Here is a 26,042-nt window from a genome sequence, read left to right as displayed (position 1 = left end):
TTGGAACAGCCAGTCTCGGGGATCCCATGGGATACTGGCCGTGAAGGCTCTGTAAACACTGCCGCTTCCTTCAATAACGTATTTCTACATGGTTTTTCCTACATACATGATGGTTCTCCAGGAGGGGGGAGGGAAAAAGCAAGAAATAGGAGTCATAGCAGAAACAATGGTCGGGAGATCACTAGGCTTCAGATGGGGGGGCTTCATGCATCTGCCCTCCCGCACACAAAGGGGTTCTACTTCTTGCAGGAATAGAGCTCCAAGGAGAGGATCGAGAAGGAACCGGAAGGTTTCCTTTGGAAAATGTTCAGTTCTGCTCCCGCTGTGGAGGCTTATATGGTCCGAGAAACACAGGGGAGAGGGTTCTATGTTCCTGGCGCAACCTTTTGAAACATGGTGTTTTTTCTTTTAAACTCAAAGGGGCCACGCACCCCTGTGTTTTTTAGTGACTTTTGTTCTAAACGAGTCTGTCCCAAACAAGGCAATCTACCCCAAGCGATGTATCCTAAGAAAAATACAACCCACCAGACATTCTGAACGATGTTCTAATTTTTTTTAAGTGTTTTTTTCTGGTACTTTGCATACCATATTTGTTTCCATCATCCTCTCGTCTTGGAAGAAGACGTATGGCTTTCCTCAAATCATGATTTCCATTAATTCCTGTTAAAACTCAAATTCCTTTGAAGCGCACCTCACTCATTTTAAAACTGGGCACAAGTGCCTCTCAGGGAACGTCGGTGTCTGTCCATAGGGAAAGCACGCGACCTCTCTCCACCCGAGGACGCCTAATAATGGTTGTCCTCAAACTACCGACAGCCTCTCTGGCCCCGTGTTCCTAGAACAAACCTCCCACAGACATGCAAACAGACAAGATTTATAAAACATATGCGGGCGCCCGCGGGAGGCGTCCCCGGTGCTCGGCGGGAAACACACAGCGAGGAATTTGCACAAGCTCCAGGGGGCTGTCGCGCTTGGCGCCCTGGGTATCATTTCCTGGATTCTTCATGTCAAACTGGGCTCCTTGCGTCTGACAACTGGAGACGCAGATGGCGTGCCGTGTGAGCAGATAGAGGCCTGAGGTCTTCACGCAACGTTGAGTTCATGGTGTCCCAGAAGAACAAAACAAACAAAAACAAGACAAAAAAACAAAAAACAGCGGGACTGCATAGTCCATGACACTGGTGTCCAGCCTGAGTGTCATTCTTTAGGGTTTGCACGTTGGGGGAAACGCGAATGTCGCGTAGCGGGGAGGACGTGGTTCTCGTTATTGGACTTGCAAGATTTTAACATAGGAGCCCGTCCTTGTCTGGAGACCCGGGCTCTGCCTCCAAAGTCCGTCCAGGGGCTCTTTTGTCGTCCAGGCTCCCGTGGGAGCTGCGGCTTCACGGTCCTCCTTTGGGGTTTGCCATCGCTTGGAGAACCACGTGGGCATCTACGTGGCTGCAGGGGCGCCACGAATGATGCGGAGATTGTATGCATCACATTTTCACATTTCATAGCAACAGAACCGTACACAGTTGTGTGCTTTCCTGAGCACCTTCTGTCTCTGAGCGTAATGTGCTTGCTGTTCATCTCTGTCATAGTGTGGGTCAGTGATTCGGGGCTCTTTGTTTGTTGTGTTTTCATTTTTTTGCATTATTTTTTATTTGCTTTAAAAATGTCTCCAAGCATCCGATTGTTCTCCACAAACCAGAGAAGCATAGGGTTTTGCAAGCGAAGAAAGAAAGAAGGGGCTTCGGTGTGGCTGAGCAGCCCCCTGCCCCGATGGGACGTTGGCTGTGTGCCTTGTTTTGCTGTCTGCAGTGCCCACTCCACATCCCTGTATTAGGGACGCTGCTGCTCGGGAACACGTATGTTCAATGAGGAACGCAATGAGAACCTTGCGGTCTGGCGTCATTCCCCCGCGATGGGTCTTTGAAACCCAGATCCTGTCCAGGGGGCTCATGCTATCCACTCATTTGTCAAGACTGCAGGGCAGTCAGCAGGGCAGCTGAGCTCAGAGCGTGCACAGAACGCAGGAAACGCACGGGATCTGACCTTGGACCCGCGTCTGTGGTGGGACAGAGCAGGGAGGCAGGAAACAACATTCCCCACCTTGCATGCACACCTGTCCTGGCAGGGATATCTCACGAGGGGCTTTGTTAAAACCTCATGAAATGGGGGCGCCTGGGTGGCTCAGTCATTAAGTGTCTGCCTTCTGCTCAGGGCGTGATCCCGGCGTTAGGGGATCGAGCCCCACATCAGGCTCCTCCACTATGAGCCTGCTTCTTCCTCTCCCACTCCCCCTGCTTGTGTTCCCTCTCTCGCTGGCTGTCTCTATTTCTGTCGAATAAATAAATAAAAAATCTTTAAAAAAAAAAAAAACCTCATGAAATGCAACGTGTGGCTAATTAACGTGAATTAACTGAAACATTCTGCAAGTGCTTCTGTTATCCCCTCGTCCGAAGGTCCTGTGGGAGAGTGAGGAAGATGCCCTGCCACCGCGGCTCACCTCCCCCCGCCCCCCCCCCCCCCCCCCCGTCCCCAAGAACCTGGGAGAAAGGCGTTTTGCTCCTCGACCACGTTCCAGAGATGCTCCCAGGTCCTGGAACCCTGAGACCAGCCCCAGGCTTCCTGAAGATTTGCATATTAGCAGAATGTGGAGAAAGAACTCTCCAGAAGCAAATGCTCTAAGCAAAAGCAGGTGGGAGGGTGCTGCCCCTTGTTCACAACAGGGAGCAGGACACCTCTTGCTCTCAATGTATAGGACTAACTCGTGTGTATTATGATGGGTATTCACAGTATTTGTCCTTTACAGCGGAAAATGACGAAAAGGTACTTTTGGACGTTGTTCTTATTTTCATGACACCTGACGTTTAAAGGAGTAAAGGCTGCTTCTCTGTCGGGGGTCAGCCCCCCCACACACACACCCGTCATCGCCAGGATTTGGTGCCTTTGCAGGATGTGGGAACGTGTTCCATCGACTGCCCCACGGCGCCACCTGCTGACGGACGGGCATCCGCATCCCCAGCGGTCCACGCGTCGCCGTGGCAACAGGAGGAGGACACACACACACACACACACACCCCTCCTCCCCTGGAGGCCCTCCTGAGAAGCAACGGGGAAGAAGCCAGAGCAGGTGCTTGCTGGCGCCCTGGAGGGCCGCTCCTGGCAAGTCCACCTGACCCCACGAAGGCGGGACCAACGCTGGTGAGGACACACTCTGCAACAAGGAGCTGGTTGGCCCCACCTGCTCGTCCACGTAACCCCAGGAAGAGAAGCGGACCCTCCCTGGGCCAGGCTTCCAGCTCTCCTGCTGTGGGATCGGCCTGACCCGAGCCCTCACCCGGCCAGGGTTAGGCAGACTCTTACACATCCCTAAATGCCGACCTCGTCCCTAGAGCCATGAGCACATGCAAAGCTCCAATGGGGCCACATTTTAAGCCAGCACCTGTCAGCCTCGGCGCTGTGGACGTCTGGGGCTGGACCACTCTCTGGGGTGTCCCGGGCACACCACACGGTGATGAGCCGCGTGCCCGGTCTCCACCCTCCACATGCCAGCAGGTCCTCCTCCACAGGGCGACCACCCCAGAGTGACTCCAGACATTACCAAAATCACCCCGTTGAGAACCACTGGTTTCAATGCATTCAGACTCACAGAAGGTCTAAGACACACAGGGCTTCATAGATTATCCGGTCCCGCTCTTAAAGGTGAAGGCTGGATGTCCAACGGGGCCGGTGTCCTGTCCAAGGTCAGGTTACTCTTGAATGCAAATCCTGGGACTAGAAATTGCCAACGTTGTGCCCTTGCTGCTTGTAGGGACCTCCTACATCTTCAGGGTTATCTAGGGCTCCCTTGCAGCCCTGTGGTGGCTAAAAGAAGCATCTGCACCAGCAGGTGATGTGTCTGGGTCTTGGAGACAAATGTGTGATTGCTGAGAGGCTACAGATGCTGATATCGGGGGCCCCAGCAGCAGGGTGTCCATGGCTACCTCCCCAGGACTGGCTGCACCCAGGAATGATTTTGGCTTCAAGCAGACTGGCTGGACTCCCTGATGGTACATTTTAATGGGCCACCTTGAAGTCATGGGTTGCCAGTCTTAAGTCCCTAAATCCCATAGCACTTGCCAGTTTGTGGGATGGGAATTGCCTTGTCTGGCAAATCAACATCAACATTCAGGGCAGAAAACTCTGTACCTGGTCCTCAAGAAGTTACAGTTGAGGGGGAAAACACAAGCACATGGAGACATCCATTGTTAAAATATTGCCATTTAATCTAGAACAGGCAAGTCCATAGACACAGAACATAAGATGGTGGGAGCCAGGGTCTCGGGGACAGGGATAGGGAGTTCTTGCTTCATGGGGACAGATCTTCAGTTTATTATTTTTTAAAGATTTTATTTATTTATTTGACAGAGATAGAGACAGTCAGCGAGAGAGGGAACACAAGCAGGGGGAGTGGGAGAGGAAGAAGCAGGCTCCTAGCGGAGGAGCCTGATGTGGGGCTCGATCCCAGAACCCTGGGGTCACGCCCTGAGCCGAAGGCAGACGCTTAACGACTGCGCCACCCAGGCGCCCCAGACCTTCAGTTTAAAGATGAGAAAGTTCTAGAGATGGATGATGGAGATGGTTACACAGCCACGTGAATGCGCTCAATGCCACGGCACCGAGCACCTACAAAAAGATTAAAATGGCAAATTTCACGCCATATCTACTTTGCCGTGCCAAAAGAAAAATTAAAATAATTGCCATTAGTGTGCTAAGTGAGATAGAGAAAGACAAATACCATACGATCTCACTTCTAGGTGGAATCTAACAAAAACCAAGAATGGAGCACACCAACGCAGAGAACAGAGTCACGGTTTGCAGACGTGGGTGGAGGGGTGGGCGAAATGGGTGAAGGGGGCAAAAGGTGCAGCGGTCCAGTATCCGCTCTGGTCAGTGCTGCCCCGAGAGCAGCCTGCGACGTGCACCTGCCACATCTAAGGTCAAGACAAAATCTACAAGAGTGGAACTCGCAGAAGCAGAGAGCAGACGGGTGGTTAGCAGGGACTGGGGGAGAAACGGAGAGATGGCGTCACAGGGCGCAAACTTCCAGTGAGAAGTGCAATGAATCCTGCGGACCTGTTCAGCATGGTGATTATAACTAATGGTCATACACTGGAACGTTGCTAAGACAGCGGATCTGACATGTTCTCAACGACAAGAACAAAAAAATTACCATACAGATGTGGGGTGTGTGAATTAGCTCAAATGTGGTCATCAGTGCACAGTGCGTACGTACATCAAAATATCGTGTTGTACAGCTTAAACATATACAGTTTTGTCCATTATACTGCCAGAAAGCTGGGAAAATGGAATAGGATGGGGTAGAACGAAATAGAATACAACAGAATGGGATGGAATAGAGTAGAATAGAACGGAATAGACTAGAACAGAATACAGTACAATAGAACAGAATAGAGTAGAATGGAACAGAAGAGAGGAGAATAGAACAGAATAGAGTAGAGTAGAATAGAACAGAAAAGAGGAGACTAGAACAGAATAGAGTAGAATAGAACAGAAGAGAGGAGAATAGAACAGAATAGAGTAGAATAGAACAGAAGAGAGGAGAATAGAATAGAATAGAATAGAATAGAATAGAATAGAATAGAATAGAATAGAACAGAATAGAGCAGAATGAAATAGAATGGAATGGATGGAATAGAATAGAATAGAATAGAATAGAATAGAATAGAATAGAACAGAATAGAGTAGAATAGAATAGGAGTAGAATAGAACAGAAGAGAGGAGAATAGAACAGAATACAGTAGAATACAACAGAATACAGTAGAATAGAATAGAATAGAATAGAATAGAATAGAATAGAATAGAATAGAACAGAATGAAATAGAATGGAATGGATGGAATAGAATACAATACAATACAACAGAATACAATAGAATGACATAGACCAGAATAAAACAGAGCAAAACAAAATGCACACAGTAATGGGAAGTTGACAGCAGCCAGCAGAGACCCCCACTCCCTTGTCAATCCCCAGAAATGAGGAAGCTAACGGAGACCACCCATTTGTGAGGGTGCTTGGTTGGGCTGGTTGCTGCAGACCCGTGGGGAGCTACCTCCTGGCTAGGATGGCATCGTAAATGCCCCCGGTTCTCCTGCACTGGAAATCCCGGAAGCCGGCAGGAGCCAGGAGTCCGAGGTACTGGGCGGGGGTCCTCTCCCGGCCCTCCGTCTGCACTAGCATGTTCAGCGAGTACAGCTGCGTGGTCAGAGGGCCCCGCCCATCTGCATCCAGGAGGCTTTCAATCACCAGGACACCACCGCCTGGGACAGGGAGAGGCGGCCGTGAGCAAGGGACGAGACAGCCTGAGGACCCCCGCTCCACCTCCCAGACTGGCCGCCCCAGCCCCCAGCCCAGCCAGCTCTCCCACTGCCCTGCGTGCCTTCTGCCCTCCTCTGCAGAATGGGTCCACACAGGACGCCCCCTGGGCACCGTCCAAGTCTGCACCAGTGAGAAGAGCAGGTGGACAAAATGCCCCCTACCCAGCCACACGGGTGTTCGCCCTGGCCAGGCGTGCACCATGGGAGCCTTCCACATTCTGCACCTTTACCTGGGACTAGTTACAGAATGGGTGCTAATGCCTCTTTGTTTTAATGACTTTTCCAGAAGGGAAGCCAGTTGGGAGCATGACCTCGCTTGCCCGTGACGTGCATTCAGTACCTAGCCTCCAAATGAAGAGTCTAGCCCAATCCCACCCTGAACGTACTCACAAGCACGTGTGGACACACAGACCCATGACCCACCTGGCTTGCAGGCACGATGGATCCTCGCCAGCAGGTGTGAGCACCGCACATCGGTCCAGTCGTGCAGGACCCTCGCCAGGATGTACAGATCCGCCTCCGGAAGCGGGTCTTTAAAGAAATCTCCTATAACACAGGCAGATGCCATGGGATCAGCCCGGTACTCAATTCACGTGACTGCACCAGCACCCAGGATGGAAAAGTCACCTAGCTGCATCGAGCTGTCCTAGGTCTTCCCAGCTGTGATGCAAAGACCTAGCCCCGAACAAAAGGAAGTCTCAGTAAAGACAAGAAAATTCAGAACGGTGTTTGGGGTCCCTTTCCAGTCTTCAGATCTGGAAAATGATTGTGTCTTTATCCTCTTTCCTAAGGTTGCAAGTAAACAGCTCTCCAGGCATTGGATTTCAGGAGACTCCAAGCAATGGGTCAGCAGCTCCTGTCTGATGAGTTGAAGTAAATCAACAGTCGATTCATGTTTTCCTGATTGAAAAAAAAAAAAAATGCCCAAGAAAGACCCTCCATGCATGCATGGTGTCAAACACTCAAGTCTTATAACATTTTTCCTGTAAAAAGTACTGATTTTGGAAGAAATCTTGGATAGCCCTGTGCTGTGCAGGGTCACCCGGCAGCCGCATGTTGTCCAAAGTTTACAAATCCGCAGGAATTCATGAGGAGTATCTATTGAATGCTGCACTGGTCAGTCGGTCACTCTGCCCTGTGCTGAGGCTCCCAGAAAATCCAGGGCTCACAGACATTTCCGCCATGACTAGGGCAGAGCAAATGGGGGAGTCTTCCAAACTGATTTTCTTCCATCAGTGACAAAAGACGGGGGTTGGCAAACTCTGGCCCGGGGGCCACATTTGGTGGGCCTTCTGTGTGTGTGGGCAGCAGGTGAAGGAGACAATCCGGACTCCAGGATAAAGAGCACACCGGCAGCTTCCACCAGCTTTCCCTTTGTGACCCACGGCGGAGTCACGAAAAGCCTAGCTCCGCTGTGTAATAACAAAGTAATCTACTTTCTGGCCTGACCCCCCAACCTCCGAAGTCGCTGTATTTCTCCCATTTTCCAGATGAAGCACAGAAATAAGTCTGATCATCCTCTCCAAGACGTGTGATAAAGACGCCCAGAGGCCAGGTTTGGGGTAAGGCGAGGCAGGAGCTCTCCATGTTTGTGACATTTAAGGGTCCCCAAACCTGCTCATCAAGGTTTGTTATATTTTAATGCGATATTTTTAAAAATGAATGCTAAGGCTCCCGAAATTATCCCTGATGGTCAAAGCTTGGGAATGTTACATAAAGACAGTATTGAGCCCTATAGGTGCACAACCCCAGCAACGATGGTGGCATCTGAGCCTCAGAATGGCCAAGTCTCCCTAATCGTCTGAGTGAGCAATGTCCCTGAGCTTCCCTTCAACCCAGTTCATGTGCTATTATTGGTGCTTTGGATTTAGACACCTGCATGCATGTCCTGGGGGTCACGTAAGAAAAGCAACACCAGATGGGGGCTTAAGCCACAGGGATTCATCACCTCCCAGCTCTGGAGACCAGATGTCTGAGATCCAGGTGGGGCAGGACCAGTGAGAACCAGGTGGGGCAGGACCAGTGAGATCCAGGCGGAGCAGGGCTACTGAGATCCAGGTGGGGCAGGGCCATGCTCCCTCCAGAGGCTCCAGGGGAGGGTCCTTCCTGCCTCTTCCAGCTTCTGGGGCTCCAGGCATCCCTGGGCTTGTGGCCACGTCCCTCCCATGTCTGCCTCCATCTTCACGTGGCTTCTCCTCTGTGTCTCCTCTTCTATCTCTTACAAGGACACCTGTCCTTGGACTTAGGGCCACCCTGATCTAGGACGAGCTCATCTCGGATCCTTCACTTCCTTACATCTGCAAAGACCCTATTTCCAAATAAGGCCCCCTTCACAATTTCTGGGTGGACAAATTTGGAGGAGACACTCTTCAATCCACTCAATACTCAAGAAGGAACTAAGCGTAAGAACACCATCTAGTTCTACCCGTTTTCCCAGCATCACCAACAATACTTCCAAGTTGAGGGTGGTCGCCTGCAGGGAGGAGGAAGCCATGCCCACGGTGCATCCTCGGCCTGTCCTGAGCACCCAGGGGATGCCTCTATGTTTCCCCGTGCACACACGGAAACAACCCACCTTCACAGAAGCTGATCCGCCCTTCCTCCGGGAATGAGAAGTGGGTCTTCGCCGTCTGCACCACCTCGGGGATGTCGAACACGGTGACCTGACACCCAGGGTACAGAGAGGTGCACTCCTTGGCCAGAGCCCCAGAACAGCCTGGAAGGGGACACGGAATAGGACAGGTGGGCAGGAAGCTGTGGGCAGCACACGCCTTGGCCCACCATCGACCCACGGGGGATGTGATTCCACCCCCCATGGAGGTCTTCATGGCTCCATCATCACCTATGAGCTCCTGAATCTACGAATCTTCCCGGCTGGACCGATCCGCTGATCACCATGACCCTGTTCTGCGTGACTCATAGGCAGACATGCACTTGGGCACCACAACCATCCCGTGCGGGGACTGCCCTGTTACCTAAGGATTCTGTGGCACAGAGACACCACGGAACTTGCCCTAAGTCACACAGCAAGCCAGGCACAGGGGCCACTTTTGCATAAACCGCATTGAGTTTCCCAATCATGGCGCCTTGCTGCCCGAGACGGTGGGGTGGGTTGCCCTGATGTCGACTATGGGTCTGAGCACCTCAGATCTGGGAACCAAGGACTAGGGGCCTCTTGGATGCACCTCGCAGCCTGTCCACATCCCAGGCCAGCTCGGCCCAAACCAGGGAGCCGTTGTGTTGTTCAAACGATGGAGCCACGCCTAGGTTGGGAGGCCAAGTGGGGCTGGCATTACCCCCAGAACGTGCACGTAGGCAAACATGGCGTCGGGAGCCCCTGAATCCCCATCTCATGGGGGCTCATGCTCCCCGTGCCTCCTCTATGGGACCAGCGCAGGGTGGACAGGACGGGGGCGTTTGCTTGAAAGGGATCGACGGTTAGGCCTGGCTGTCTCCACCCGCACCTCCACCAAGCGCCACATCTCCATCCTTTAGGACAGAGACGACCAACAGCCCCCACTCCCGCGTCTGCTCTAGGATGTGCCACGCCCAGCCTTCCACCACGGGAGACGCTCAAGACGTGGGCATCCTTCTCTCCATGTTAGCATCAGGACCCCCAGAGCCCAGAAAACCCATTGGCTCCCTGGAGCCCCACACAGTGCTTTTCCTGCCCTGGGAAAGCAGCGTGGGAAGGTCGACTCGATGGCTCTGCTAACTGCCTTCCAGCAGCTCCATGACGGCTGCACCCCACCGCCCTCTGCAGCCTCGTTTGTCACAGTGAGCAATGCCAACGTCTACACCCGCGTGGCCTGGACACCGGCAGCATCCACGTCCCCGGGAGCAGAGATTCTTGGTCTCGCCCAACACATGGGGTCAGAACCCCAGAGGGTGCACTGTGTTCGGGGAGGAGCTGGGACCCCACAGCCTGTGGGACGCACATATGCTAAATGGGATTCCTGTCGCCTTCCCCGCCTAGCTTACACTACAGAGAACACTAGCCCTAAGACACAGCTCCACACGTGGGGCCGGCGCTCACCACCCACGTCACAGATGACCGGGAACGGGGACAGGTCAAAGGCAGCCAGCACGCGCCTCCCGCTGATGCTCCAGACATCTTGCAGAGCTCGCATGAAGTGCAGCCGCTCGCCCTCGGATCTGCACGTGAAAGCACGCTCGTCAAGACCGTGGGTATCTCCAGATCAGGGAGAAGCTGTGGGCGGAGCAGGGGTCTTGAAAGCGGGAGGATGGGAGGGGAGGCACCAGCCCTGAGGACTCCGCACCCCCTGCCCGTCCTTCTCCCCTTTCCCGGCCGTCATCCAGCTAGGAACCCCGCAAAGAGCCATCGGGGCCTCACCACCTGGGGACTGGGCTACCACACCCCATGCCGACAGCTGCCTCGGGTGTGTGCATGGAGCCCACCCACTCCCTGGGTAACTCTGGTCCAAGCAAAACCCATTCCTCATTTTTCTACATCACTGTTGCTTCGTGGAGAGTCCCTTGGAGGGAAGGACAGATTCCCACCTGCTCAGGACACTGAGCAACACAAACAAATCTGTCCTATTATTATTATTATTATTTTAATATCAACATCCCTCTGTTTTGCTCTGTTTGGACCCATACATTCCTCACTTGAGCATGGATTGCACGGTGCACTGGGTGTCATATGCAAGTAATGAATCACGGAACTTTACATCAAACACTAGGGATGTACTGTATGGTGACTAACAGAATAAAAAATATTATTATTAAAAAGAAAGAAAGAAAGAAAGATCATCCTGCAGACGTGGGCGCTCGGCGTTACCTGTAGATGGCGGTGAAGAGCTCCTCAGAGGGAACCCCAAATGCCTCCTGGTACTGGTTCTTGCCGTCCCTGCAAACAGGCAGGACGCGGTCACCCAGGATCTGACTTGTTCAGGGAGCACCAGCCAGTGCACGCGCGGGGTCACACGCGGAGTCACGTACAGAACAAGTCTTGTCCCCTGACAAGACTCCAAACACACGCTCGGACACCCTTCTTGGGCGGAACACACGTGCGTTCAGAGCGGCAGGCTGCACGTCTAGCCCGGCTCTGCCGTGTGGGCGAGGAAGGAGCGAGCGCTAAAAACAGTCTGAAGGAAGTTCGAAAATGATGAGCGGTCAGGGGACACGGAGGTCCACAGCACTCGTCGGCCGGCATCCGGGGGCAGGGGCACCTTGCTGTGTTGTTATCAATACCTATCAGTATCTGTCATCTATCCATACCTATTCCTCAATATTTATTATTTATGTATGTCACTTAATATCTATCAATATCTATCCATATCTATCAGTATCTATTCTTCTATTATCTATTAATATCTATCAATACCTATCCATCAATATCTGTTATCAATCTATCTACCTACCTATCCATCCATCTCTCTATCTATCGTCCATCCATCCCTATATCTATGGATCATCTATCTATCTGGATACCTGTCCATCCATTCAACTATCTTCTACCTAGCTACCTATCATCCATCCATCCCTGTCTCTATCATCCATCTGTCTATCCATCCATCCAACCATCCATCCATCCCTGTATCTATGTATCTATGTATCTATCTATCTATCTATCTATCTATCCATCCATCCTTTCATCCCTCCACTAATCCATCCATCCATCCATCCACTTATCTATCTATCTATCTATCTATCTATCCATCCATCCATCCATCCTTTCATCCCTCCACTAATCCATCCATCCATCCATCCACTTATCTATCTATCTATCTATCTATCTATCTATCTATCTATCTATCATCTATCCATCCTTCCATCCCTCCACTTATCCATCCATCCATCCATTCACCTCCCTATCCATCCATCCAACCATCCATCCATCCATGTATCTATCTGTGTATCTATGTATCTATCTCTATCTATCTATCTATCTATCTATCTATCTATCTATCTATCCATCCATCCATCCATCCTTCCATCCCTCCACTTATCCATCCATCCATCCATCCATCCATCCATCCATCCACTTATCTATCTATCTATCTATCTATCTATCTATCTATCTATCTATCCATCCATCCATCATATCTATGTATCTATCTATCTATCTATCTATCTATCTATCTATCTATCTATCTATCCATCCATCCATCATATCTATGTATCCATGTATCTATCTGTGTATCTATGTATCTATCTCTATCTATCATCTATCTATCTATCAATCATCCATCCATCCATCCATCCATCCATCCATCCATCCACCTGTCCACCCATCAAACCATCCATGCTCCATCCACCCATCTAGCCATCCCTATATTATTGTCTATCTATCTATCTATCTATCTATCTATCTATCTATCTATCTATCACCTACCTACCTGTTCATCCATCCATCATCCATCCATCCATCCATTCATGTACCTACCTGTCCATCCAACCATCCACCCATCCATCCATCCACCCATCCATCCCTCTATGTATCTATCTGTCTATCATCTACCTACCTGTTCATCCATCCATCATCTATCCCTCCATCCCTGTATTTATCCATCTGTCATCTATCCATCCATCTACTTACCTGTCCATCCAGCCACCCATCCATCCCTCTATATATCTATGTATCTATCTACCTGTTCATCCGTCCATCATCCATCCATCCACCCACCCATCCGTCCCTCTATCTATGTATCTATCTACCTGTTCATCCATCCACCATCCATCCATCCACCCACCACCCATCCGTCCATCCCTATATCTATCTACATACCCACCTATCTACCTGCTCATCTATGTATCCATTCATCTGTGTCACTGGCTCCCAATTGTAGGTGATTCTGCCCCCAAGAGGCACCTGTCAATGTCTGGGGACATGTTTTTATCATCATGACTGGGGAGATTGTACTGGCACCTGGTGGGAGGAGACCAGAGACTCTGCTCCACACACTGCAGAGCCCAGGATGCCCCACCTCAGAGAGCCATCCAGCCCCAGAAACCCACAGCACCGAGCACAACCATCACGTTTTGGGCAGAATCTTCTTGGGCGCCATCTTTCCCGCTTTGCCTCCTCAGCCCGTGGCCCTTTCCCTGGTGACCACCGAAACACAGGGACTTCTCAGCTCTGCAGATTTGCATTACGTGAATTCCATCAGCCAGCACCAGGGGGTTTCTCACATCTGCTCTGGATTTCCAGACCTGGCGGGGTTGTGTTTGACTCTACAAGGAACCTGGCACTTCAGCGGCACAGAACCAGCCCTCAGGGAGCCCCAGGGTCCCGTTCTTGCAGTCGAGGCCACGCCCACCTCACAGCCTGGGCCAGGTGGCCCCAGCACAGGTACGTCGTCCTGGCCAGGTACCACAGCATGTTGCCTTGGCATTTGGGACTGGCCCTGACCAGGTAGGTGCTGGAGAGCTCCGTGTTCTGATACGAAGCTGAAAACAAACACAGAGAACACAAAACGCTAAGTTAGGTTCCAAGTCCTTGCTGTGGGCTGGTGCCAGCATCGGTAACATGAGGTCTGAAAGCAGATTCTCGCCTGGGGGTGTCAAAGTGCCCACAGCAACAGCCGGGGACTCAACCCCGAGAAGCAGGGTGGCCTCTGGGTACCTGGCACACCTGCTCGATTCCATTTTGGCAAATCCCGTTGGAAGGTCTGGTGCAGGAGGTGGGAAGGGCAAGAGAGGCTGTGGGGAACCCTATAATAAAATCCATGGGCTTTAAAATAACACCTGATTTGGATATACACTCTACCCATGATACAACGCTCTCCAAAATGGGAATCACGTTGATGGAGCAGGGGGTGTTTTTCTGCCGTGCTCAGCCAAGCAGAGGCAGGCAAGCCCGGGTGCACGTCATCATTTTAACAACGCCCTGCAAAGGATGTACAGCCCCAGACCCGCAACGGCCCCGGTGCTCTCTGAGCAGGTGCACTGGCTGTGAGTTACCCCATCTCACAGCGTCTGCAAATGGTCAGTCCCGTGCCCGAGCCGACCTCCCTGTCTCCTCTCCTGGGGACCCTGCTTCCCCAGGGCCCCCGCTGTTTTGCATGGGGTGGTCCCCACTGTGCTCACCTGTGCATCCCTCTTGGAACGGACAGCATGCCGTGCCCTGCTCATGAAGAAGGTTTTACGCTTTCTATCTACCTGCTATCTGTGCTACCTGCTACCTACTTACGCTATCTACCTACTCACGTGCACCCCACAGGCAGGCAGAGCCCAAAGAACAAGGTGGGAGACTCCCCCGGGTCACTCTGCCTCCAAGCCGAGCACGGGAAAGCCTCCTGGTCTGCACACTGCCTATCTAGATCCTCACGAGCATGGGCTGGGTGTCAGCACCAACCAAACGCCCCAGGGCCAAAGGACAACTGATAATTGTGCCAGAAGCTGCCTCCAGGAGCATCCCCTGCCCCCGATGTCTCCTGGCCGAGGTGTCCTCCTGGGGGTGCAAACTCAGGGTCAGCCACCCCAGTACGTATGATGTGCAAAGATTGTTCTCAGGGAGTGGCTGGAGGTGGTTCCAGGTAGCTTGCACTCTCCTACCTGCTTAATTTCCACGCCCAGGTACCTGAGAGCTGTCAAACCCCACAGGATACTCAAGTTAACCCATCCCGGGTAATGTCACGCCAGAACCCGCACTGGTGCATGACTCCACGCCACAAGCACGAAGGCCACTGACCACGGCTGCCACAGCCAGGCCAACACTCCTGTTCCTGTGTGCTCTGACTCAAGCAATGGTTTCTACACGCAGTTGAAACTTTGAATTTTGCAAAGTAAGGACATAAAAAAACCAAACCCTACCATCACCATATTCCATAAGAGAAAAGCCATTTCAACATCAAAAGGAGAATATAATATCATAAGGAAAGGCAACCGTTTAGCCGGATAAATCTAGTTTGATTGAAAAGTACTCCCTTGTGATTGTTTTTTCCCCATTTTTTCTTGTTCATTGGATACTTCATGAGGGTAGTAATGTGCACACCCGCATGTGGAGACCTCCCTGGAATGAGGTCAGCAAAGTACAGCCTGGGCGCTAAACCCGGCCCACTGCTTGTCTTTGTAAATAAAGTTTTATTGAAACCCAGCCATGCCCATTCATTTACATAATGTCTACATGCTTACCTTTTCCTCTTCTTGTTTCCACCTGAAGCAGCTTCAGCGACACACAGGTGTCCAGCAGGAGCTCTGTCCCACGGGTGCTGGTGCCGAGCCGTGCAGCCACTGTCACCGCACCCAGGGGCTCTGGGGCCTCGGCGAGAAGGTCAAACACGCCCAGCTCACAGGCGGCAAACAGAACCTCGGAAACAAGGGGCCAGCTTTGAGTGTCCTAGGAGCCACACCATGGGGAGCCAGGGGTGAGTTTTCAGAGGACACTGCACTGCTATGGAAAATGCTATGGTGGGCGCGCCTGGGTGGCTCAGTCGGCAAAGCATCTGCTTTGGGCTCAGGTCATGATCCCAAGGTCCTGGGATCGAGTCCCACATCGGGTTCCCTGCTCAGCAGTCAGTCTGCTTCTCCCTCTCCCTCTCTCCATCTGCCCCTACCCGTCGCTCATTCTCTCTCTCTCACATAAACAAAATCTTTAAAAAAAAAACCCACAATGGCAGTTCCTTTAAAAATCTAACATAGAATGGCCATAGAAACCAGAAATTCCACTTCTGCATGTGGACCCAAAAGAACTGAAAGTGGAGACTAAGAAGCGATACTTGCACACCTGTGCTCACTGATGCATTACTGACAGTAGCCAAACATGGACGAACCGAGTGTGTACTAATGGACAAATGGATGAGCAAACTATGGTCCGTGCACACAGCAGAGTATCACTCAGCCTTGAACAAACAGGTCATTCGGAGACCTGCTATGATGTGGATGGACCTCGAGGACACGGTGCTGAGTGACGTAAGCCAGACACGGAAGGACGAATGCTGTGTGACTCCACATATGTGGGGTCCCTAGAGGAGTCATATCCATAGACACAGAGAGTAGCTGGTGGGACCAGGGCCTGGGGATGGGGATGGCGATGGGGGTTAGTGATTAGAGCTTCAGTTTGGGAAGATGGAAAGTTCTGGACAGCGATGGGGGAGGGGAGGGTGTTGCACAGCAGTGTGAATGTGCTCAGTGCCACTGACCTGCGCTCTTAAAACTGGTGGAGATACTAAAATGGATGTTGTGACTATTTAAAAGCAATAAACTTTTTGAAAAATAAAGGATTTTTAATAAGTAGAGAATAAAAATAAAATTTTCTAATTCAATGTTTGAACTCATTAAAATTTTTAATTTAAATTTTAAGATGGAAAACAAAATGTGTAAATAAAATTTAAATAAATGTTCAGTATTTTAAACAGAATAGGGTAAATAAAACAAAAAACAAAATAAAATGAAATAAAATGAAAAGAAATGAAATGATAATAAATAAAACAAATTAAAAAAAAACAAAAAAACGAAATGAAATGAAATGAAATGAAATGAAATGAAATGAAATGAAATGAAATGAAATGAAATAAAATGAAATACGCTTCCACCGTGCACTTGGAAGGACCTATTTCTGCCACGCCAAGTGCCATGGGGTTGACCAGCTGTCCAGGATGATGCCATCTACTGGATGGGTTGGTCCTCGAGAAGAGTGGGGGCCAGTGCTGGGGGGCAGCTGCCAAGTACATGTGGGGTCCCACAGGGCCGTTCGCTGGCTGGCCAACATTGAAAGGGAGAGCCTGAGCAGATGTGGGTTTCTGCAGCGTGCCCCTCACCCCATCTGTCTTTAGAAGCTCCTCACCGAACCCCCTCTCCCACCGTCATGCCCAGAACAGCACCACCCCGAAAAAGAAACACCCTGGGAACCGTTCTAGCAAAGAAACAGCCTCTGAAGGCAAGTTATGATCCCCAAAGAGAACACCAGCCGAGGGACAGAGACACACACAGCCACCCGCAAAGTCACGTGAGTTTTTAAGACCGTAGTCTTCGCCTCTTCACTGTGACCTGGGGGCACAAAGCCAGGGACTGCATTGGTTTAATTTTGCAAACGAGAAAGTACATGTACTGCGTTCTGTTGTTGCTGTGCAGACGTCAGTGGTGCTCCCCACACGGTGGTGTCAGAGCCTTAAAACGTCTTGCTTATTTTCTTCCGTTTATTGGTCTAAAGAACTTAACAGGTCATGCCTGCAAATAATACATAAAGTCTAAACCATGGGTAAATTAATGCATGTTCCCCCCCTCCTCCACAGGGTTTTGGATGGATGGTGCCAAGGCCAGGGTGACCTCACCGATATTGGCAAGGACAGTTGTGCGTGCTCACGTCCCAGGTGCACAGATGGTCCTGGAACCCAGGTGCACCCCACGGCACTCTCTCTACACGGTGATCAGATAAAAATACGACCCGTCTCCTCCATCCTACGTGAGGAAGTACGTAGGTTGGTGCTGGCTTGCTTTCTCCCTGAGCACACAGAAAGCCCTACACACGCACGTGGCCGCGTGGGGAGTGGGGAGTGATACTGCATTCCCTGTTACTATATGATCAGGGTCCTGTTAACTCTTATTCCATGAAAACAGGGTTTCTGGACCTCAGCACGGCTGACATGTGGGGCTGGAAGGCTCTCTGGGGTGGGGCGTCCTGGGGACCGTAGGGTGTGGCGCCGCGTCCCTGGTCTCCACCCACCACACTCCAGGAGCACCCCATCCCAGCCGTGATAACCAAAAATGTGCCCAGACCTTGCCAAGTGTTCCCTGGGGGGCAGTGTCCCCATTTGAGAACCCCTGGAGTAAAGTTCTATCAAGTCAATCTATACGCTCCATCTGTAACATTCCATTAAGCTCATGTTAAACCTTATTAAAGTTGTATCCATTTGCATTCTCTGAGGGTCACACAAACTCTTCTTCTATTAAGATTGCGTCAACTCTTATTATGGCCCATTCCTTGTTATTCTATGAAGGCTGTATTAACTCACCCTATTCACGTTGTAGGAACTCTTCTATTAACAGGGCACAAATTCCTTCACTCAGGCTGTTTCAAGCCTTATTCTATCAAGACAGTATTAACTCTTGCTCGGTGAAAGGTGTATTATTTCTTACTCAGGTAACGTTGCATTAACACCTGTTGTGACTATATGACATCTTGTACTGAGGCTGTGTGAACTCCTACTGTCTCTAGATTTTATTAACTCATTCTATCAAGGTCATATTAACTTTTATTCTATCAAAGTCGTATTAAGTATTATCCTGTGAAGGTTATAGTAAGTTTTATTCTATCAAAGTGGTATTAAGTAGTATTCTATCAAAGATCCTATTAAGTTTTAGTCTATCAAGGTCATATTAGGTTTTATTGTATCAAAGTCGTATTAAGTATTATGCTATCAAGGTTGTATTAGGTATTACTTTATCAAGATAGTATTAAGTTTTATTCTATCAAGATCCTATAAAGTTTTTTTTTTCTATCAAGGTCGTATTAAGTATTATGCTATCAAGGTTGGATTAAGTATTATTCAATCAAGATCCTATTAAGTTTTTTTTATCAAGGTCGTATTACATTTTATTGTATCAAGGTCGTATTAAGTATTATGCTATCAAGATTGGATTAAGTATTATTCTATCAAGTTCATATTAAGTAGTATTCTATCAAGATCCTATTCATTTTTTTCTATCAAGGTCGTATTGGGTTGTATTGTATCAAGGTCATATTAAGTATTATGCTATCAAGGTCATATTAAGTATTATGTCATCAAGGTCATATTAAGTATTATGTCATCAAGGTCGTATTAAGTATCATGCTATCAAGATTGTATTAAGTATTATTCTATCAAGATCTTATTAAGTTTTTTTTCTATCAAGGCCGTATTAGGTTTTATTGGATCAAGGTCGTATTAAGTATTATGCTATCAAGGTTGTATTAGGTATTACTTTATCAAAATAGTATTAAGTTTTATTCTATCAAGATCCTATAAAGTTTTTTTTCTATCAAGGTCGTATTAAGTATTATGCTATCAAGGTTGGATTAAGTATTATTCTATCAAGTTCGTATTAAGTAGTATTCTATCAAGATCCTATTCATTTTTTTCTATCAAGGTCGTATTGGGTTGTATTGTATCAAGGTCATATTAAGTATTATACTATCAAGGTCATATTAAGTATTATGTCATCAAGGTCATATTAAGTATTATGTCATCAAGGTCATATTAAGTATTATGTCATCAAGGTCGTATTAAGTATTATGTCATCAAGGTCGTATTAAGTATTATGTCATCAAGGTCGTATTAAGTATTATGCTATCAAGGTCGTATTAAGTATTATGTCATCAAGGTCGTATTAAGTATTATGTCATCAAGGTTGTATTAAGTATTATGCTATCAAGGTCATGTTAAGGATTATGTCATCAAGGTCGTATTAAGTATTATGCTATCAAGGTTGGATTAAGTATTATCCTATCAAGGTCGTATTAAGTAGTATTCCATCAAGATCCTATTAATTTTTTTCTATCAAGGCCGTATTAGGTTTTATTGGATCAAGGTCGTATGAAGTATTATGCTATCAAGGTCATGTGAAGGATTATAGCGTCACGATAGTATTAAGTTTTATTCTGTGAAGGTTGTGTTCCCTCTTGTTCTATTAAACTCGTGACAACGAGGTAACACGGTATCATCACATGTGCTGAACGGAATTTCCTCCCCAGATTTCTAACCCACCCCACACCGATGTGCGCGAGTAGCAGACAGCCCCAGCTGCCCAGGAAACACCTCGCCAGCGCAAGTAAGTCACGTCTTCAAGCAACAGAAAAGCAGCAGATTATGATGATGATTTTGTAGGCAGGTCCTCCTCTGTATCTCAAAGGCTCTACAATAGGAATCCTTAACCCTTGGGGGTCTACAGACCAAATCTGGGGGGATCTGTGAGCTCAGTTGGGGAAGACATTCGGCTTCAATATTCACCCAAACTCAGCACCTGCTGTGATTATGGAGTTGGTGCAAACCACGGCAGTGTTACAATGCCTGTGACTCAGTGACCCAGGGAAGCCAAGACATCTTCTCGTCTCACGATATCTGCCACGGGGCGCTCGAAATACCGCCGGCATGCCCACGGTGCCTCGGTGCATGTGGGTTTGGACCTCACTGGATGCACACATCACCCCAATCTTGCAACCCCAGACCCTCCGCCCCAGCGATGGCCATCCTTGGGCATCTCTCTGTCTAGCGGACGCTCAGCTGGAGCCTGGTGAAGCTGTCTGTTCTCAAAATTAGAGTTTCACTGCAAAAAGCCAGGGAGAATCCCACCGTCCCATAAGAGAAGCCCACCGTCCCCTGCACAGCAGCTGTGAACACTTTCCTGCCGTCTGCATCCGCACGGCCATCCACATGGACATGTTCAGCACCTGAGCCCCAGAGATTCCCAACACAGCATGTGTGCGTCCCACCAAAGACCACCCTCCGCTGCTGATATCCTCGTCCCACAGCCCTGGCACCGATGGAGCTTTGAAATATAAAATCTGATGCAAGCTGGTACAGCCCCTCTGGAAAACAGGATGGAGGTTCCTCAGAAAGCTAAGACTAGAGCTCCCCTATGACCCAGCCATTGCACTACTGGGTATTTACCCCAAAGATACAGACGTAGTGAACAGAAGGGCCCTATGCACCCCAATGTTCATAGCAGCATTGTCCACAATAGCTAAATCGTGGAGGGAGCCGAGATGCCCTTCAACAGATGACTGGATTAAGAAGATGTGGTCCATATATACGATGGAATATTACTCAGCTATCAGAAAGAACGAGTTCTCAACATTTGCTACAACATGGACGGCACTGGAGGAGATAATGCTAAGTGAAATAAGTCAAGCAGAGAAAGACAACTATCATATGATTTCTCTCATCTATGGAACATAAGAACTAGGATGATCGGTAGGGGAAGAAAGGGATAAAGAAAGGGGGGGTAATCAGAAGGGGGAATGAAACATGAGAGACTATGGACTATGAGAAACAAACTGAGGGCTACAGAGGGGAGGGGGGTGGGGGAATGGGATAGACCGGTGATGGGTAGTAAGGAGGGCACGTATTGCATGGTGCACTGGGTGTTATACACAACTAATGAATCATCGAGCCTTACATCGGAAACCGGGGATGTACTGTATGGTGACTAACATAATATAATAAAAAATCATTAAAAAAAATTTTTTTGAAATTTAACAAAATAAATAAATGAAGGAATATACTATATATATACATAATCTAATTATAACTTGCTTCCACTGTTTCATGGAGGTAAAATCCACATAGCAGGAGACTCGGCATTAACCATTTTAAACGAAACAACTCGGGGGCGTTTGGCACATCCACCGCGTTGTGCAACCACCAGCTCTGTCCGGTTGCAGCACATTCTCATGCCCCCAAAAGGAGAGCCCGTCCCCATTGGCAGTCCCTTCCCATCCCCGTCTCCAGCGCCCAGCGACCACCACTCTGCCGGCCGTTTCTATGGATCTGCGTGTTCTCAATGTTTCATATAAATGGAATCACACACCATGTGGCCGCTATGCCTCCGGTTCCCACACGGGATAACATCTACTCAGGCACAAGAAGGGACGAGATGGTGATGCGTGCGACGTTGTGGACGGACCCCCAGACTCACCTCTAGTTTACATGCATCACCTTGCTTTTTAGCATGTTCGTGGACGAGCCCCTATATTGCCCTATCACAAAATATTTTCAGTATTTCGATCCCTTTCTTTCAATACACGTTGCCCCATGCCCCAGTCGCCAAGCCTCTGCCTGGACACCTGCCCAGAGTTCCAGGACGTCCCACCCCTAAAGGACACTCCGTACCCATTAAGCTGTCACTCCCCATTGCCCTCGCCCAGCTCCCACCAACGCGATCCAAACGTGCCCTGTGCAATGTTCTCCCCACGCTCCTACCTGGGAGACCATGAACCCATTGGAGTACTCGGTCAGCAGACGGTATGCCTGTTCCTCGGGGGAACTCATGTTTGTCCTTACGCCACGCTGGCCTTGAGCGCCCCTGGTTGTCCCAGCTGCAGGGAGTGTGGGCCTGTTAGCAAGCTGTGGGGCGGCCAGCCGCTCGGTGCTGCTGCCAGAGCTCCTTGCTGGAGGCCCAGTATCAGCCAAGCACGGATCACTCTAGAAAATCCCATTAGCCCTATTAAGGGGATGACAAAGCTTAAAGGTCCTCGCTGGCTTTCTGCTCACTCCTTCTGTCCCTGCTGTGCACACAGCCCTGAAACAGCCTGCCTCTCTCACCTCCCTCCTTACACCATCAGCTACGGAACGCATCCAAAACCAATATGCTTGCCTGCTAATCACCAGCATGGATGACGCATTTCACGTGTTCATGAGTCTCTAGTCCCCTTTGCATGGGGAGGCAAGGGGGTATAATTAATCTTCCAGGGCTGCTGTCACAAATAACACAAAATCCATTGGTCTAAGACCAAGGGAATTACTGTGTCCCAGGTCTGCAGGCCAGAGTCTGAGATCCAGGTGGGGCAGGACCCCTGAGATCCAGGTGGGGCAGAGCTGAGCTCCCTCCAGAGGCTCCAGGGGAGGGTCCTTCGTCCCTCTTCCAGCTTCTGGGGCTCCAGGCATCCCTGGGCTGGTGACCACGTCCCTCCCGTCTCTGTCTCTGTCCTCAGGTGGCTTCTCCTCTGTGTTTGTCTCCTCTTCTGTGTCTTATAAGAACCTATTTCCAAATGCGTTCCCATCCTGAGGTTGCAGGGGTTAGGACATGGATGTATCTTTTGGGGGGGCCACCACTTAACACACAGGAGACAGAGGGTGAGCTCAGCTGCCATCCACAGCTCAGGGTGTTTACAATACTGAAGTCCGGTCCTTCTTTGCTTTCCACAGTCAGTAAATGCCCTGGAAGCCATTCCCTAGATTTGGACTCTGAAACCATTTTCGATCGCACATCTTGCTGCATCTAAAAATGTGCAGTAGGGACTTTAGTGAGGGGTGTCGCTCAAAAGGGGCCTTTGAAACATGGTCACGTTATTCCTTTTCCCCCCTGCATGCTGTCTGTCTGTCTGTCGGTGCTCGGACGTCAGGAGCAGCTCAGATGACAGACGGCGGAGGCCTCACATGGGCTCCCAAAGAGAGAAGAGAAGAGCAACGGTTTGTCCCCACTGCCCTCCCTCCAGCACCGTCGAGCCAGACCTCCCTCCAGCACCGTCGAGCCAGACCTCCCCTCCCCGTGAGTCTCACCCGACAAGAGCCCCTGTGCCATCCAGGCACGGCCCCTTGGAGTCACTCTCGGGTGTTGCTTATTAATGCAAGCCATTTTGTGCAGGGAGCATTATCATCGCAGAAGCCAGGATTTCAGGGCCAGACACGTCAATTCAGGAAGCCCCATGCAGACAGCTGGAGACGCGGGGCGTCCGTGCATCCTGGGGGCATCGTGCTGGCAGCAGGCACAGCTGCAGCACCGCGGGGCACCGGGTGAGGGGTGGAGGGGACAACCAAGGCGGCAGGCGGAGACGCTGGGGCTGGCTGGGGGAGCCCAGTCCTTCGGAGCCCAGGTCATGCTGGGGCAGGACTGGCCGGGGTGCCCAGCAACGAGGATGTCATGGCCAACGGGGCGGGAATGTCCAGGCCGCACGCAAGACGGTTATGCACAGTTCATGCGAGGAAGGTGGACAGGTATGTTCCCACCCGCTGGTGGCCGCAGAACAGAGCGGGCACAGAGACTGGACGGCTCCAGGCAACAACCACGAGGCCAGACTTCCCGGCAGGGTCTCATGGCTCCAGGAAGGCCCACCTGCCATGTTTGTATTTTATATTTTATTTTATTTTATTTTATCTTATTTTATTTTATTTCATTTCATTATTTTATTCTATTTTTCTATTTGTATTTGTTTTACTTTTTATTATCATATTTTGTTTTATTTTTTATTTTATCACTTCATGTTATTTTAATTTATTTTATAATATTTTATTTTATTAGATCACTTTTTTATTTTATTTCATGTCATTTCATTGTATCTCATTTTATTTTTATCTACTTTTCTATTTGTATTTGCTTTACTTTTTATTATTGTATTTCATTTACTTTTTATTTTATCATTTCATCTTATTTTTATTTATTTTATTATATTATTTTACTTTATTTTATTAGATCACTTTTTCCATTTTATTTCATTTCACTTTATTTCATTATTTTATTTAATTTTTCTATTTGTGTTTGTTTTGCTTTCTATCTTATTTCATTTTTTTATTTTATCCTTTCATCTGATTTTTATTTATTTTATCGTATATCTTACTTTATTATATCTCTTTATTTTATTTTTTTGAAAGATTTATTTATTTTAGAGAGAGACCAGGAGCAGGGGGAGCAGAGAGCGAGGATCAGGATCTCAAGCGCAGGGCTCAAGCTCTGACCATAGAGCATGACACGGGGCTTGATCTCATGGCCCTGAGATCACAACCTGAGCCAAAATCAAAAGTTAGACGCTCGGGGCGCCTGGGTGGTGCAGTCGTTAAGCGTCTGCCTTCGGCTCAGGGCGTGATCCCGGAGTTCTGGGATCGAGCCCCATATCGGGCTCCTCCGCTAGGAGCCTGCTTCTTCCTCTCCCACTCCCCTGCTGTGTTCCCTCTCTCGCTGGCTGTCTCTCTGTCGAACAAATAAATAAAATCTTTAAAAAAAAAAAAAGACGCTCAACCAAGCTACCCAGGTGCCCCATGTCACTTTATTTTAAAATTTCACATATTTGTTCTATTCATTTTACTTATTTTGAGATTTCTTGAACCAATTTATTCCCTTTCATCTCCTTTCACTTTATTTGTTTTACTTTATTATTTTTCTAAGGGCACGTCCCCCATACGGGGCATCCGTCTTCCCAGCGTGGTGAGGCCACCGTCCTTTGTCCTCTGATCTGAGCTTCCGTCCGTGTCTCCCCACATCCCACGTGCGCCAGGTCCATCTCTGGGCTCCCTGGTCAGTGCGCTGGTGTCCAGCTGGCTCCTGGGAGCCCCTGTGCATCATCCTCACTCCTATGGTCTACACCACATCCTGGCAGAGAGACAGTCCAGTTGTGTCTCTACCACTCTGCACACAGCACCACTTAGGACTCTTTTCCATAGCAGAGTTCCTGGAGTGTGGACTTCTCCATACGGACTTCACAGCCGTGTGTCAAGTTCTCTGAAAAATCTCGCTGGAATTTCAATGGAGATGACCCTGAATGGACAGCCCAGCGCTACGAGATTTCCCGCATGGATGCTGAGCCATCGCGTTTGTGGTTGTCCCAGAGGCAGGTGCTCTCTCCTGGCCCTTCAACAGTATTGTCTAGGTTTTATGAAGACTGCAGTCCCTTGGAGATTTATTCCTTAATGCCCGGTTAGCTTCTCCGCTCTTCTGGATGCTGGCGTCTTTACTGGGACGCCTTCTAGGGAGTCACCGCTAACGTGCAGACATGCCACGGGATCTTGTCACCGCTTACACGTAGAGACGAGACGCCGTGGGCTCTGGTCACCACTGATGTGTAAAGACCACGGGCTCTCATCACCCCTGACCTGTAGAGACACCGCGGGCTCTCATACGCCATTCTGTGTCCCGCAAATCAAAGAGCAAGCCGACCATTTCCAGGTGTCTTGTGATTTCCGTGTGGATAATTAAAATGCCCGCGTATAATTAAAACGTGGCTTCTTCCTTTCCAATTCGCAGAGTAAGGGAGAGGAGGAAAGCTGACATTGGGTAGGATTGCAGAAATCTTTAATCTGGGG

At 49.4% G+C, this 26,042-nt stretch overlaps 1 protein-coding gene across 1 annotated transcript; it reads right to left on the bottom strand.

Moving 5' to 3' along the window:
• Positions 1-5,965: 5,965 nt before the first annotated feature.
• Positions 5,966-24,125, bottom strand: LOC113240809 (acetylserotonin O-methyltransferase). The gene is made up of 12 exons (XM_057308681.1): positions 22,230-24,125; positions 15,466-15,640; positions 13,650-13,779; positions 11,168-11,236; positions 10,403-10,521; positions 10,113-10,121; positions 10,024-10,064; positions 9,262-9,273; positions 9,209-9,218; positions 8,942-9,082; positions 6,790-6,912; positions 5,966-6,309 (listed from the first exon to the last, which is right to left on the bottom strand). The coding sequence occupies exons 1-12, from the start codon at positions 22,296-22,298 to the stop codon at positions 6,098-6,100; spliced, it is 1,110 nt and encodes a 369-aa protein (XP_057164664.1). The 5' UTR covers positions 22,299-24,125; the 3' UTR covers positions 5,966-6,097.
• Positions 24,126-26,042: the final 1,917 nt, after the last annotated feature.

This window comes from Ursus arctos, chromosome X (assembly GCF_023065955.2).
Source record: "Ursus arctos isolate Adak ecotype North America chromosome X, UrsArc2.0, whole genome shotgun sequence".
NCBI lineage: Eukaryota > Metazoa > Chordata > Mammalia > Carnivora > Ursidae > Ursus > Ursus arctos.
The sequence above is the reverse complement of the archived record's forward strand: the minus strand, read 5'-3'. Positions and strand labels throughout refer to the sequence as shown.

Excerpts from the sequence above, each read along its gene's own strand:
- LOC113240809 (XM_057308681.1), bottom strand. The coding sequence starts at position 22,298 with ATGAGTTCCCCCGAGGAACAGGCATACCGTCTGCTGACCGAGTACTCC. Across the intron at positions 15,641-22,229 it reads ATGGGTTCATGGTCTCCCAG|GTTCTGTTTGCCGCCTGTGA; the intron begins GTAGGAGCGTGG and ends CTTGTTTCCGAG. Across the intron at positions 6,310-6,789 it reads CCATCGTGCCTGCAAGCCAG|GCGGTGGTGTCCTGGTGATT; the intron begins GTGGGTCATGGG and ends TCCCTGTCCCAG.